Source organism: Amphiura filiformis, chromosome 11, assembly GCF_039555335.1.
Source record: "Amphiura filiformis chromosome 11, Afil_fr2py, whole genome shotgun sequence".
NCBI lineage: Eukaryota > Metazoa > Echinodermata > Ophiuroidea > Amphilepidida > Amphiuridae > Amphiura > Amphiura filiformis.
This window is the reverse complement of record NC_092638.1, coordinates 41,931,106-41,948,386: the sequence shown is the minus strand read 5'-3', so window position 1 is coordinate 41,948,386 and position 17,281 is coordinate 41,931,106. Positions and strand designations below refer to the sequence as shown.

Below are 17,281 nucleotides of genomic sequence, written 5' to 3'. Positions count from 1 at the left end.
CCACCAATTCCTAACATTGGTTATTTGTCATTAATGTATGAAGAAGTCTCTACAGACCAGAGATGTGCATTTTACATTATGTCAATTTCAGCAGGCACTTTATCCTTTTAAAAGTCCTATCAAATTGGCTCTTTCTGGCGGGTAAACATTTTAAATTATTTGTGAAAACATTACCAAATATTTGGAGAATCTTTAAACAATGCATGCGCCAATATCCTGAGATGAAGGAAAATCCTCTCAAGGATTGCTTTGTCAATTTGGTATGGAAATCGTTGCCGTTTACTAACTAATATTTGCAATCAACTATTAAATTCAAGACTCAAGCCCACTGAAGCATGGGTAAACACACCAAGCAAGAACTATGTCACATCCATATAAGTTGTATATATCGCTATGTCTCACTTACTGTATATGGTAAGGCTGGCTTCACTCCTCACTGTTCTGCCTCCGAGTGACGCCTCACATTCGTAGATACCCTCGTTAGATTCTTGCGGGCTGAGGATGCGATACCTGAACAGTTCCGGACCTCCGCTGGATAAAATGGTTCCATCTTTCCTCCAAGTGATCCTGATGTCGCTCAATGGTCTGTAAATAAATCAACAAGAAGATACAAAATAAGTCAGAGACACATATGATATGGTTTTTGATGATCGATGGGGATGACATGACCAATTTTGTATTTTATGTGTGTTGTGTTGATTCGACCTAATTAGCATCCCAGCTACTTTAAGTCGGTTATTTTCTATGAATTTCAGATGGTGCTTATTAAACTTTTATATATATGGGAATTTACATAAACATTCTAATAGAGTGTATCTAAAGATAAAAATCATCACATATTTTTGTATCTAAAGATAAAAATCATCACATATTTTTAAACGGGAAAATGTTTATTGGGATATTTGATGGAATTTAGTTGCACAGGTGCATTGAAACGGGGCACTTAAGACAGTTTGAGCGTGTTTTGGAAATGGTATGGAACCGTTAATCACTCCTGTGGAAACAGCCTCCAACGCCTTTTTGCAACGCCTTTTCAACGCCTACGGAAACCTCGTTGGAGTAGGTTTTTGCTGTTGATGAAGCAGTTAGATTTTCTGTAGAAACAGACCGAAGCGGTAACTTGCCGTTTATTGAGCAAAATGGCTATTAATCAAAAAGGTAAATTGGACGGACGACATGACAAGAACCTTAATAACAGCCTGGGCAACATAACAAATCGAAACTATTATGTAAAGCCACAATTTCTCCGCCGTGATATGGAAAAACGGAAAAATTCACGGAATTCGGGGTTTGCTCACGGAAATTTGTAAATGCCACAAAATAATGAAAAAATGTCAAACTTTTCTGTTGATTTGCAAAATATAACAAAGAAAAGTGATTATTTAGCAGTAACCAACCATTAAACAATTCATTCTAGGCCATAGTTTCAAAACTATATGCATGGTGACTAACAGCTGCATCAGCAAGGCTAATTCTACATCATTGATGGTACAAAAATGTGACTCTTGCATGGCTTCAAAATTCGGAAACCATCTCTTTAACAGAGCAATCAATAGGGCTCTATGATCTCTTCTCATTACATGCCATGTAGCAAACCTGACCAGTGTACAATTTTACCCAAAGGATTTCATGTTTTATCCAGCAGCCATTTTGTGACTCTTGGAAATCGATGTCCTCGAAATCGGTATAGGCAGTTTGTACAGAGTGCTGTGGGACTGATGAAACTGGCTAGGTACAAAGGTGAATACATAAAAAGGGGAGTCATCAGATTAACACTTCTTGCACACATCCAAAATGGCTGCTAATCACGACAATAATGAATGGGACACATATGAAATTATAGGAGCCAGGAAGTAGGGCAACATTAGTGTTCATCCGTCCACATTTACTTGGTTGGTCCATCCCGTCTCTACAGTCATATCACAGCCCAAAGCTACATTTACCCTTTTTCTTTGATGACCACAGACAGGTCTAACTCAATTTATTTAGTCTCAAAAAGCAAAGCATGTCAGCTTTGATGTATATCACAGGTTAGGGGAGCATCTTGCACCACAACACTTCTTGTTATATTTTTACAGTTTGTTTCAGCAATTAGCATGTTAACCTTGGTTTTTAGTAAAAATCAAAAGCATGCTGTATTGAAGTAGGCATAGGACCTGTTGACCATTAAATTTCAAGCGTATCCCCCTCTATTGACCAGATCATTAGGCACCCCATTCCTTTTTTAAAGGAATTTTTATTTGGCTTACAAGGATAGAGGTAATCAGTGTGACGTCATATACCACTATCTTGTGGGTACAAGCTGCGATGGTCATTCGATCTCCATGCGAGAACACCAAAATCACCACGTTGATGCGCGATAACAGCTGCATGGCAAGCTGCGCCCTGCGCGTAGTGTCCGACGCATGAACACGCAGATCATTTGTACCCACAAGATGGCGAAAGGCTGACGGCCTCTATAGGCGGATAGAACCAAAACACGTGATACCAACTGCCTCAAAAATTGGAGGTAAAAGAAGACCCACCCCCTTACCTCAAAATAAGGTTTGGTTGAAGTGTTCAAAACTATACTGCACAGGGGAATACTGGATACCATCTGCTTTAACACCACTTGTTTCTAAATATATGGTGTGTCCAGACTTGTGGGTTTATGCCTGTAGTAGCATGCTAAAAATCACTGTTGGTGCCATTTTTTATACCATTTAGCCTGAATAAATGGGAACATTTCATTCTGTTTCTGTTTTAACCCATCAGCATGGTCTAAAATCAGTAAAGACACAGTTCTTATTTGCTTGCACACTCGTAGAATAACCTTTGGATGTATTGGCCTATTGGGTACAAAAACTCATCCTCTACAGCTTGGGTCAACTTTCAAGCTATCCAGATAATTGAACTAATTCATACCAAATGAGAATGAGACCATCTTGCCTCATAGTGAGTGCCTATATCAGAGCATTCTACCATCTCCCCACCCGGCCCATTTGCTTTCTACCACCAATCACGACAAGTTCCAATAACAATGCTTAAATCTCAAGACAGTGCATCATCTGTACTGTATAGTGCATCCATGTCCCATTATACCAGTCTCTCCAAATATTATCTTGACATCCAATTGAAGTGTCCTAGTTCTACACACAACATTTTACTACCGGTTTCAAACTATCTTCATTCATTCATAAAGGTACTGTGTAACGATGTATTGTGATGGATAGATGGCAACTATATAGTTTACAAACTGACATGTGACAGGTCTTTGCCCTAGTTTTAGTTGTTTTCAGTGCATTTTATATAATCTAAGATTACTTTTCTTTACAAGTAAAAGACAGACAGTCATGTGTGTCATTCTTTAACTTTTCTTTTTTTAAATCACATTTTAAGAAAATTGATATTTATGTTCGTATGTTTGCATAACAACTACAATTCTTTGAGATCAATAACACGATCATACCAAACTACAAGATGATGATTTCAGGATAAGAAACAACAAAGAAGCTGAGGAGGGGCATAAATGATGGAAGAAGAAGGGAAGTAGGAAAGCATATCTGGTAGTGGTAGAAGGAAAGGAGGAAGGGGAGACAAGGAAGAGGAGGAGGAATAAGAAAACGATGAGAAAATAATGGTGATAACAACTGAGCAAGGAATAGGAAGGGACAACTGGGTGAGGAGTGCCAAGTAGAAGGGAAGAAGAAGGGATAAGAAGACATTGATGATGTGAATCCAACATGATGATGATATAAGGAAGGAGGAAGGAGAAAGACTACTTTGACATTTTCTTTAAATCAATCTGTTGATTTCACCAAGGGATTACCTCCTATCCTTCAGCTACATTTTGCTCCTACTCTCCATGCATGTAGAAGCAAAAAGTTGTGTATTTTCACCGTTGCCTATATAATATGAAACCGTTGAAAACTTGAAACTGTAAAACATATATAGCTAAGTAAAATACAAGTCCATCTAGGGATGCAATGTGAGAAATTTAACGAGATGGTGAGCGCCATCCGCACGACCTGTCCACTACAAATCAGTTTACAAGGTGAAAATTGCCTATCACACCAGTGCTGCATTACTCTCCTCAGGCTAACAGATGAAATCTGACCAAACTTATAAAATAAATTACTGAGCTTCATCTAGGCTAACACTTACGCTTTTACATTTTTCCAAACAGATTGGGATCAAATGCTCTGTGAGTAAATTTTCAATAAAACGTGCTGTTTTTCTTAAGGGTGTCAAAATATTGATGAATATGGATAAGCCCAAACAGCACTTGAAATGATGCAGGAACTAAAGAAAGTTTTGATTTTATTCACAAGAGAAATATCCTGTCATTTCTGTGAGTATATGCCTGTAGTTTGTGGTATTACTTTATAGTAGAATATGCCTGGTCAAACACATGTATAATCAATTGAGACATCTGTATTGTGTAGTAGTAAAACCATCAACAGAATGTATTCACAAATCAATGGAGAACCTAATTATATTCTAGTGTTTTTTATTAATTTTTATAAGTGAAACTTGAAATACCAATTATCAATGCAACACACACAAACAAATGTCCACTTTTTTGTATTTTGTTTGTTGAAATCACACATTCTTTCTGCATAAAATGGCATTAGACCAAGCTGTAATTTTTCATTCACTTTGCTTGTTTCAATCCTGCAATTCGCACAATTTTTGAGGAAAAAAATCATTACATGGATAGAAAAAAAATATCATGATCTGCTTGGCAGGCAGGCAGGGGCCAGGCAGGCATGAGCCCATCTAAACCATTGTGTTTCTGTTAGGCAGTTGATGTATAGCTGTCAGTCAGAGAATTTATCTTGAGTTTGATTTTTGCTTTGAGTAACAAAGTTATATAAAAATGATAAAAAATGAGTTAAAAGGTACACTGCATCAAAGTTGGCACATCAAATGGGCTATGAAATGTATTTGGAAACAAATGCAATAAAAATCTATAACATTTTGCAGTAAACTGTAAGTACTGTGATGTTGCAAAGTCAGAGCTAAGACTTGTACAGCGCAAAGTCATTCATGGATTTGATATGGTGGCAAGAAGATTGCCTCATCATGATCTAATTAGAACAAGCCATTGATTTATATTACTAAATATTACTTCTAAGTTCTAATGATAATCTCCTCTCATAATCACATTAAATAAAAGTACACAAAATATAACAGCGCAGTAAACATGCGATATACGCTTAAAATACACTCTCATCAAATTTACTAAAACATTATAATAAGGCCAAAAAAAAAAGTTGTTTACCAACCTCGAAAGACCCGATCGTCTCGGCAGTGACCGATAGTAAAATATAAATTTTTTATAAAACTACTTGATTTTCCCAGAAATGGGATCAAATTTCTGTGGTATCTCAAAAACCGTGCTGTTTTTCTTAAAAAAATATTGATGAATATGGATATACCCAAACAGCACTTGTCATGCTGTAACTAAAGAAAGTCGGGTTTATTCACAAGAGACCAATTATGCAAATTTCTGTAGTACAATGTGTGTTTGCTATCCGTTTCTTTATACTACAATTTGATGGTAACATCTATGGATGAGTATTGAGACATGTTTACAGGTAGTAAAATATAACAGAATGCATACAAATGCAAGAATGGAACCTAATTATATTCTAGTATGTTAAAATTTTAAAAGTAGATAAAATTTGAAAACACAAACAGATATGTCATTTCTTGTTTATAAATATTTAGATTCATGATATTTGCATAAAATGGCATTAGACCAAGCTGTAATTTTTCATTCACTTTGCTTGTTTCAATCCTGCAATTCGCACAATTTTTGAGAAAAAAAATCATTACATGGATAGAAAAAAATATGCATTTCACTTTAAACATGGCAGGCAGGCAGGCAGGCAGCAGCCCATCTAGTACAGGTGAAGCAAGTTGATGTTATAGCTGATTAATCAGAGAATTGTTTTGAAAAGTTTGACACTACATGTAGGAGAATTGTAACTTATTAAAAACATGATGAAAATGTTAAAGTCACACTGCATTAAGAGTTGCACATCACATAGTGGGCAGATGCTGGACCATGTATTTGAATTGCTTGCTCGGAAACTATAACCATTTTGCAGTAAATGTAGTATGTGATGTTTCTGGGAAAGTCGAGCTAACAATGTGTAAAAAAAAAAAAAACTTCGGCAACCAGATCGCCTCAGCAGCCAATTAGAGACAAGTTTTCAACGCAGTAAAATCCATTCGAGGGCAAGCAAACAATTTTTTTTTTGGCCTAAGATGAGGATCAAGTTGGCAGCATGTTGTAATGTGCATATGACTAGAAGTCAGAATGGACTATTGCAGGTGAAATCCATACACCCCTATGGAAGACATGACCTTAATCTTCCCCACATGAGTTGTAGGTTTCAAATGGAATTGCTGATTCAGGTAATCCCATTTGACATTCCCTGTGTGGAAGATTAAAATGATGGTATTTTCCATATTGGGTGTTTAAGTGAAGTAGCCCAATTGGTTTCAATCTAAGCATAGGAACAGGGCTCCCTCCAATTTGACACTTGCCCATTAGAACACAGATGGAAATGTGTAGCCCCAGCAAGCTGTAACAATACATTTACTTGCTCTGATGACAGGTTGTAAATTTGAGCTTGTAAAGTCAGAATCTAAACTAATGCTGTTACAATAGTAAGTGTTCTAAGCGAGGTGGTTACAGGTTTTTGAAGGGACCAGGTCATGCAAATTTTAACGTTTTAATTTTGCCATTCTGTGGGAGCCCAAAGGGCAGTCGTCCCCTCAGAGTCAAAAATTTGTGCAAAAATGGGGGTCAAAATATCCCAATAAAATGTTTTGTTGAATATTTAGTGGGGGAAGGAAAGCAGGCAAGTTGAGCAAGTGAGCCCTCTTGCAGACTCATTATGAATTATAAAGATGTATAGAGATACGAATCAATCCACATCCAACACCATTTGTAGCTCACCAATTCACATCAACCCAAAGGTAGAGAGAGAGAGATTGATTGGAAAGCTAAAGGCAAAAAAACGTCAAGGTTACATAGGTTCTGTTGTTCTACCCATTATGATTTCTTTGTACTATTCCTCGAGTGAAATTAAAAACCTCGAACGAACAGTAAGAAAAGAAAAGAAATTCTTCAAGGGTATAATTTGGGGAAGAAAGAGGGACTACAATTTCTGAAAGATGATTGTCATTTACAAGAGTGCAATTCTAGAGAACATCAAAGAACACCTTCTTTTTCCAAAGATCTGTAATTTAGAAGCAATTGAGGGGCTAGATTATCTCAAAGATACACGATTGTCATCTATAATGGGTGCAATGTTATGGTGATTCAAAGCATACATTTTCATAGGTAAGTAATCACACAAATTTCCCCCTTGCACTAGTTCCTGGCTTATAATGCTTAAGGGATGGGCGTATGAACGTTTGGACAGTATTTTATTGTGGGACATTAGAGCACATCAGACATATCGAATTGCATTCTGAATACGAAGAATGTCCTTCTGATATCAAATAATTTTGATTTTTTGAAATTTGCAATGTAATACACATTTTATGGCATATCATTAAAAATTGATATTTTTGATATTTAACAGTACTCGAAGTAAACTTTATAAATCTGATGATTTATACTTAAAGTGTATATAGGTGGGATGAAAAGCCGTCGATCAATTGAAAATTTTGACCTTTCGTGTTGAAGATATGGATTTTTTTCCCAAAAACACCCAAAAAAATAGGTCTTTTTAGGAAAAAATCCATATCTTCAATATGAAAGGTCAAAATTTTCAATTGATCGTCAGCTTTTCCTCTCAGCTACATACACTTTAAGAATATATCATTAGATTTATAAAATTTACTTTGAGGACTGTTATATATAAAAAATTTGTATTATATCGTGAATTTCAAAAAATGAAAAATTTGATATCAGAAAGATATGCTTCGTATTCAGAATGCAATTCGATACGTCTGAGGTGCTCTCATGTCCCACAAAAAATACTGTCGAAACGCTCAAAAAGCTCATTCCAGATCCCTTAAGAAATCAAGGTCAGTAATGAAAATAAAACTTTTTTTTTGCAGGATAGCTTAAAGTTGTTGAAAATACATGCCTACAATTGGTAAGTTAAACACAATATAATGTATTACAGATTTCAACCTGAAAGGAAGCAAGCAAGAAAATATATATGACTGAAGACTGTACTGTAGTAACATGCTCATCCATCAAAATGATCATGACTTGAGGCATATTTCTTAAATTAGCAGAAACAAGCCAGCTATTAATTCCATGTGCCAATCAATTATGAAACATAAGAAACCTGCAATTTCAGACAAAAATTGAAGAAAAAAAAACACAACTCACACATGATTCTATCTTAGATGGGAAAAGCACTTGGTAAGAAACCAATCATTGACTCTATTGCTTAGTCTATTATATGCAGATTTTATTACCATGTGCAGATTTTACAAACATTTCACCAGAATATTGGTAATCCATAAATTGAAAAACATTAGCAGTACATGACATTTTCAACAAATCCGCTTTTAATCTTCCATGACCTGATCTCCTTTAGTCCAACAAAACATGACAGAATCCACCAATGATTGCCCATCACAAAGCACATAAAATTGACAACCACCAAGCTCCATGCCCATTTAACATGTTCAAGCTACAATGTTGTGATTTTATCCATCTAACAACTGGTTCTCTACTTTCCTCCGCTCTTTACATTTTCGGCCTACTAAAATTGGGAACCACCAAGCTCCATGCCTATTTAAGCTACATATTGTGATTTTATCCAACCAACAAATGGTTCTCAGCTTTCCTCACTTCTTTAACATTTAAGGCTTACTAATGGGTATAGAGATAAGACTTTGGAAATAAGTGTCATCTATTTGGACTAATCTGGTTATTCTGTGATGATGGTCTAGTAAGCCTTCCTGTATTCCCATCACACAACAATAATCTATCTGATGCAGCTAACCCTCTTTGCTCAAATGCATATGCCAAAAATGTTGAAAAATTGACAAGATTTTACCACAATTAATTTTGTTGTGTTTTACTTCACTAAATCAAATCATCACGAAAAATGCATAAACATGAGTACAAACTGGCCTAGTATTGGTTCACTGGTTCTTGACATGGCCTTGTTGTCAAGGAAATTTTTACTACAGTTAGTTCTGTATAAACCAAGAAATGGCCAAATGCAAATATAATATCTGCAGCAAGTAAGCAAAGTGGTCATTTAGTGTCATGCAAAATCAATTTTCTAAATGCATTAAATATTTTTTTTTTTGTCCATAATACACTGAAAATCCCATTAAAAGTGGACAAACCATTCATCAGATGATAACTTTCAAGTTGCTGAAAATGATAAATATCAGCAAAACTGAACCATTTCCCAAAATCAACTTCAGCGACAAACTAGGATTGGTATGAATTTATGTGCAAGGTGATTGCACTTTTTTCTATATACTGCACTGAAACAAATTGTTCCACCATACAGTCATATATAAGTTTAAAATGCTTATCTCCAGCATTTCATAAATTAACCTATTTTTAAAAATTCATTTGATAGTGTGTTGTCAGTTTGTTGATTTAGAAACAGTTGAAAATGACAAGATAATTTTCTCACAAAACCCATATGTGTGTTGATCTCATCTGATGAACACAAAACCCACTCGCAGTATGCCTACTGAACTTAGCTGTTATTATGGACACAAAACCCATATGTGTGTTGATCTCATCTGATGAACACAAAACCCACTCGCAGTATGCCTCGCAGTATGCCTATTGAACTTAGCTGTTATTATGGACACAAAACCTGAACACAAAACCCACTCGGTGAAAGTATGCCTACATATGTGTGTTGATCTCATCTGATGAACACAAAACCCACTCGGAGTATGCCTATTGAACTTAGCTGTTATTATGGACACAAAACCCATATGTGTGTTGATCTCATCTGATGAACACAAAACCCACTGATCTCATCTGATGCAGTATGCCTACTGAACTTAGCTGTTATTATGGACACAAAACCCATATGTGTGTTGATCTCATCTGATGAACACAAAACCCACTCGCAGTATGCCTATTGAACTTAGCTGTTATTATGGACACAAAACCCATATGTGTGTTGATCTCATCTGATGAACACAAAACCCACTCGCAGTATGCCTATTGAACTTAGCTGTTATTATGGACACAAAACCCATATGTGTGTTGATCTCATCTGATGAACACAAAACCCACTTGCAGTATGCCTATTGAACTTAGCTGTTATTATGGACACAAAACCCATATGTGTGTTGATCTCATCTGATGAACACAAAACCCACTTGCAGTATGCCTACTGAACTTAGCTGTTATTATGGACACAAAACCCATATGTGTGTTGATCTCATCTGATGAACACAAAACCCCCATGCCTGAACTTAGCTGTTAGTATGCCTATGATGAACTTAACTTAGCTGTTATTATGGACACAAAACCCATATGTGTGTTGATCTCATCTGATGAACACAAAACCCACTCTTAGCTGTTATTATGGACACAAAAATATGCCTACTGAACTTAGCTGTTATTATGGACACAAAACCCATATGTGTGTTGATCTCATCTGATGAACACAAAACCCACTTGCAGTATGCCTACTGAACTTAGCTGTTATTATGGACACAAAACCCATGTGTGTTGATCTCATATGCCTTGCAGTATGCCTGAACTTAGCTGTTATTATGGACACAAAACCCATATGTGTGTTGATCTCATCTGATGAACACAAAACCCACTCGCAGTATGCCTACTGAACTTAGCTGTTATTATGGACACAAAACCCATATGTGTGTTGATCTCATCTGATGAACACAAAACCCACTCGCAGTATGCCTATTGAACTTAGCTGTTATTATGGACACAAAACCCATATGTGTGTTGATCTCATCTGATGAACACAAAACCCACTCGCAGTATGCCTACTGAACTTAGCTGTTATTATGGACACAAAACCCATATGTGTGTTGATCTCATCTGATGAACACAAAACCCACTCGCAGTATGCCTACTGAACTTAGCTGTTATTATGGACACAAAACCCATATGTGTGTTGATCTCATCTGATGAACACAAAACCCACTCGCAGTATGCCTACTGAACTTAGCTGTTATTATGGACACAAAACCCATATGTGTGTTGATCTCATCTGATAAACACAAAACCCACTTGCAGTATGCCTACTGAACTTAGCTGTTATTATGGACACAAAACCCATGTGTGTTGATCTCATCTGATGAACACAAAACCCACTTGCAGTATGCCTATTGAACTTAGCTGTTATCATGGACACAAAACCCATACTATGCATGTTGAACTTATCTGATATTTTGTACATTTTAAATATGGTTAAAAGCACAATTGTTTTCTTTTCAAAGAAGTTGGTAAAAATAATTTGCCTGCTACCAGAAACTGCCCTGAATGGTTTACCCCTTAGGAGTGCACACCAGTAAATAGGAATCTCCTATACCCTTTGGAGGAAAAATCAGTGTTTCGAAAAGTGGTAAAGTGGCATAACACTTAAAGTAATACATTAGGAAAGACTTTAAAACAAACAATTAGGGCCTGATTCATATGTAATCCTCATTTACACTCTATTGGATTGTATATGAGAAATGAGCAGGATCCGACATTTTTGAAAGATTTGGCTAAGCTTTCAAAATGTGTAACATTTCAGAAATACCAAGCTATTTGTGAGCTGGTGTAAGCTGTATTGCATTAGGTGATCTAGTCAGCAATTTTCTGCGAGAAATCACTGGACTCTGTATGTTTTCTCTACAATGGCTGTCTTTATCTGACCTTCAACTTGCAGAAAGTGTAAGTTTTGAAGAGTTGAATGGCTCTCAAGTCAAAAAAATATATTCCCGGACCCTGTTTGTAAAAGAAGTCAATGGGAATCATTTACTGGTGTGTACCCTTAGTGACAGTTGATATTGGGATAAGCAGGTTCTCTTGACCCAGGAATTGACAGTTAAAGTGTTCACTTGAATTGTTGGGAGTGGTCTTCTTTTCTTGATCTTTATCTTCAAATCTGTTTCTCTCTTTTCTTTCCATGAAGGTAGCATACTTTAGCCTGGCTTGAGCTTTTTGTTTGAGCCTAGTCCCATCAGGACTCAAGCGTGTCTCCAAACCTTTTAAGCAAACTATCCTAATGGATAATTCATGCATAAGATCAAGATGGTCAAACAACCCTAGGATCTGCAACATACTCATTTGTCAGTACACAGTTCTTAAAACCCAATGTTTATACATTCACTGAATGACCTTTGATTTAATGTGTTGGGTACAAACCACCAGTCATACTCCAAAATACGAGGTCAAATTTTGAGGTATGATTGCTGACTGGAGGTGGTGAACGAGACATAGTAAATGAGACCAATTTAGCCAGCATGACATGATATATCTCATTCTTCATTTTGTGCTCTAATACATCTAATATGTGTAAATAACATGCACATTTACTTCAAAATCATGCAAGTCCCTCTGCGACAATGTGTTCTTTATTACGGGACATGGCTGGCTATAGTATGTCCCATAAAAAATTCAATTTCATACATGACAATCAGGTTTATTTGGATCAAATGATTGTAGAAAGTGTACACATGCTAAATACAACCCAAGTTTCATTGTAAATAGTTTTATATCATGGACTGTATATAGGTCACCATGTAAATTGCCTTCACTTCAGTGGCATAATCAGTTTCCTCTAGGCAGGGGAGGGGGTGGCACAGTAGTCAAGGGGTGAAATCTCAATCTTTGCTATATAAATGGATCTTTGCTATAAATACCTGTAAAAGGGTTATAAACAAGGGGAAATGATCCCACCCCTCTGCTTTTAGCACCACTTCAATATATCGATGTGAAGTTACAATATATTCTAAAAATAGTCTATAATTGAACTCTGAGACACACACCAGTAATTGGCAGGCCTATATCAACACTGTTTGCGATTTGTACATCAGCACGTCTAATGCCCAACTGGACCTGTACCAACAACTCACAATCCAATCTCTTTACAGGGCTCTTGTTTACCTATAAGTCAGATTTTCTGAGAGTTTGTCCCGTTAAATAAAACATGAAAATGTGGGGATGCCATTCATATAAATTCTCTGAAATGTTGAAACTTGTTTTTGTCTTCAACTTGGAATATAGAAAATACATTAAGAAGTAATACAAGCTAAAATATAACTATTTTTAGCTTATAGGAAAGTAAAATATTGTGTTAATGATCTTTACGTTGCATCAGCATAACTGCTATATGTGAAAGCAATTGTGTACACTCTGTGAGTTATCATAGGAAATGATTCTTAAAATAGTTTGTCATCATCCTTGTAGAGCCCATTTTCTGTTTGGAACTATTTCCCCTATGAAGGCTTCATATTAAGCATTACAACTAATCTGTTCAATTCTCTGAAAAAGTAGAGCTTTTTTTTAAAATTAATTCTCTGAAAATGGTTTATTTGGAAACATAAGTTCCAAAATTTTCTGGAACTGTATTAAGATGTTCTCCCATTGTGGGCATGCAAATACTGCGGCTGCATTTATAATCTAATCAGGTGTGGCAAATCTAGGCATGACTGAATACCAAATTTGGTGTGAAAATTGAACTTTTCATCTCTTCTTTGGTGTGATGCTGTTAGTTTTTTGTACTAATGATAACTGGTCCATGTTATTGCCACTTCATACACACATTACATCTCCATGCTGTTTTGCCATGGCAGTTCGGAGTAAGCCTTGCATAATTATTACTTTGTATTAACAACTCATTTCACACAGAATTCATTTGAGGGCATATGCTACCTATCTTGGGAACTACTCAACCAAAATGAAGCACTGTTTGTACCCAATGTTACTTTAAAAGACGCATGGAATGAATAAATACAAAAATACAAGGCATATTTATATTCACTTAAAAATTAAATATTTTTTCCTGTGAGTTCCCTCAAAAGAAACTTGGATATATATTTTTGTTAATAATGCTCTACATGCTGATGGCCATAGGCCTCAACATAAAAAGTCCCAAGTCTTGCAATATTTTCAACAAATCACACAAACCAATGAACTATTGAACTCATTTAATGCATTTTCATGAAAATGTACAATTCTGAAATTTTGTGAATTTTGAAAGAAAAATTGGAACTTGTTATCTATATCTGCAATTGACACCCGTGTGACTGCATATTGCAATGGAAACATCCTGTAATTTGCTAAATTTAATCATTAGTTTGGTTTCACCAAAATAATGATTCATGTAAGAATTTGTGATACACATGGAATTGTGACCACCCCGGTCCAATATACAAGTCCAAATTAGGCAACGGCACTTAACGTCAGTCAGTCTGTTTACCAAAAAAGCAAACTCAATACCTGCTTTCTTCAATTATACAAAATGATGATGGAAAAACTAAGCTTCTCTACTACTACTAGCAATTTGCTTTGGGAGTCCAGTCTAACAGTGTGACTGGTTAAAAGAAAGAAAAAATGAGAGAGAGAGAGAGAGAGAGAGCCCTAAAAGCATGGACATGACATACTTGGCAGCAGTTATATTTACCAAGTTGTGTCAACTTTAACTGAAGTCAATACCTTTTAAATATGAAACGAGATACGGGCAAATAACGCCCGTAGTATTATGTTATCGGAGCAGAGTGCTTTATAATGAGTGTGGGCTAGAAGTCAAACCACTGCTACTCTGTTTACACAACTTCATCATTTTTTTCCACTTCCAAATTATTATTTTTTACCGACACAAATCAAGAGCTTCATTTCTTATTTAATAATTAATTATGAAGTGATCTTGTTATATTTACTAATGTATGCTTCTGCATCTCACGTTTTCTTGCATGCTAATTACGTGTCAAGAACTGGGCACAGCTCCGATTTTAGAAGATTAATTTCAATTTGCTTAATTTTGTAAAGTGGATATTCAAAGCAATTTTTCCTTATTTTAGCAGAACTGGGTTTATACATAAAACATCAACAGAAAAATCAACAGAAAAATCAAGAGGATAATGACAATAAAAAGACAAGGAGGAAGAAAAATATGGAGAGAAGTTCTGAAGTAGATGATGATGAAGAAATGAAGGTGAAGAAGGCAGAAACAGATGAAAGATGACAGTGCTGCATAATTCAAACATTTTGGACTAAGTGATAACTTTATTATCCTGGTGATGAAAATTCACTAAAATGGAACTCCATTTAGGACATTCAGAAGAGCAAAATAAATTTAAGGATGTCTTTTTAAGAGAGATACAGTGTCTCCAGTTGTATTATAATAGGTCTACATGTTTTCCAACATCTTTGCTTTTATCTGTATATCTGTATCTTTGCTTTTATAAAAGTAACTTTTATAGCATGAACTGATAATGGTGCCAAATATGATCAAACTTGGTTGAAATAGGAATGCTACCCCTGTTGTTATAAGAAACAGTACCGCATTGCATTGCTATATAACCTATAGCCAGCAATACCTCTATTTAACACAATTTCTGTTTCCTCCCTGTGGAACGGAAACGCTAACAATTCAAGTTGACGATATCACTTAATGACTTTGCCGTCTTCCAACATGCCAGTCACCTAGCCCCTCTCTCTCGAGAACCTAATCCAGTTATCTTTCCAAACTATCAAATCACCAAATACACACAAATTGAAACTGTGTAACTATTGACTGGCAACAACACACTCTCTAGAAAATCACATGCATAGAGGAAAAGTAATATATCAAAGAATCAGGCAATTATGCTTCGGTGCGCTGGTGGGTAACATTACAACCAAAACATGGGGAAAAACTTTGGAGGATGACTGCCATCTTGTATTGCATTTGCTCTCAAGGCACATGGAATTTTTGGCACAGATTTGGAGATGGGGTTGTGTACCTTTTCTTACCCAAATGCACTTTTTTCTGGGTCATAATCATTATAGAAGAATTCAAGATGTGCATTTAATGTATATACAGAAGAGTTGCTTACTGTTGTTTTAGCACTAAAAGGGTTAAAAGGTTCAATAGGATCCTACCTACCATGGTTAAATTTAGATAATGTATGCAGATTTACCAATCAAACATTGTACCAGGTGTCCCAAAGAAAGGTTATGTGTACATCCCTTTTCATGACATAATCTATGTGTCCTCTAGTATCCCTGTGAATGTCAAGTTTACAACTTGCATACTTAGCCCGCATTCCTGAGCAAGCTATTTATATAATGCAACACAAGGTTCATTACCACCATGCATTTGGCGGGTCATTTGAGTAGGCCCAGCAATATAGCATGGCAAATGCAGTTTTATTTGTTACTGCCAAACAAGAAGCTCTAAAACTGATTAATTTCACAAGTGCAACATTTAATTTCTCAATGTGTTTCTTTTGTGCAATAAAGTTCAACCATGAAAAACAAATTAGAGACAAATATAAAATAATAAAGAAAAATCAATGTGAAATCAAAGGTGTGCTTGTGTTCCACTTTCACTGTGTGGTATCACCCCTGTCATCTTGTGCTCATATTAAGTTAAGTTACTTTTAAGAGTTGAAATCTAACAGACACTTACAAGAAGGATGAATAAATGATATCTGAAAAAATTACACATCGTTTTGTTGTATCATCACATAATGCAGTTCATTGTCTACGCATAAGCTTTTTTTTTGGACACTCTATAATTCCAAACAATTTAGATCAGTGACATTCACCTTCAATGTGTGAAATATACAATATGTATTGTATATAACAAAATTAATGTATTTTAATAAGCACAGGACCATATTTTTTCTGTGGGCCTTTTAGGTACCCCATTTAGAATAAGACATTTAAAATTAGGCAACCTAGAACATAGCAATGAAAGCAACAAATGGAAGAGAAGGGGAAAGGAAGATGTGAATAAAATGTAATGGTCAAGAATTCCATCTTAGCATAATTATAGATTAATTCCCATTCTTTCTGACAAGCTGTTCACATCAATACAAGGCTTAAGGGTGCTTAGCTCCCATCTGCATCCGCTTTTGTGGCAAAAATATTACATTGAAGCCGTTTATATGAACCCTTATCCTTTCTGGTCTAATATGTTGGCAGAAATTTGGATGAGAAAATAATAGATTAATTTTGTGTCACTATTATTGGCATAAATACATAATGGGCTGACCAAGTCAGATATGAAATACTATCATTACAATGGCTGGTTATGCAAAAGTTGCATCCCTTGCCCTTGGTCTTTTTATGCCACAATCACATAATGGGCACATGTGGTGAAGTGCAGAA

The 17,281-nt window shown here is 35.8% G+C and overlaps 1 protein-coding gene across 1 annotated transcript in view; it reads right to left on the bottom strand.

The window, feature by feature from the left end:
• Positions 1 to 17,281, bottom strand: part of LOC140163690 (protein sidekick-2-like) — a 385,021-nt gene that overhangs the window by 152,567 nt on the left and 215,173 nt on the right. Inside the window, exon 6 of the mRNA XM_072187006.1 lies at positions 407 to 585. Coding sequence (XP_072043107.1) covers positions 407 to 585 — 179 coding nt within the window. The remainder of the gene's footprint in view (positions 1 to 406; positions 586 to 17,281) is intronic.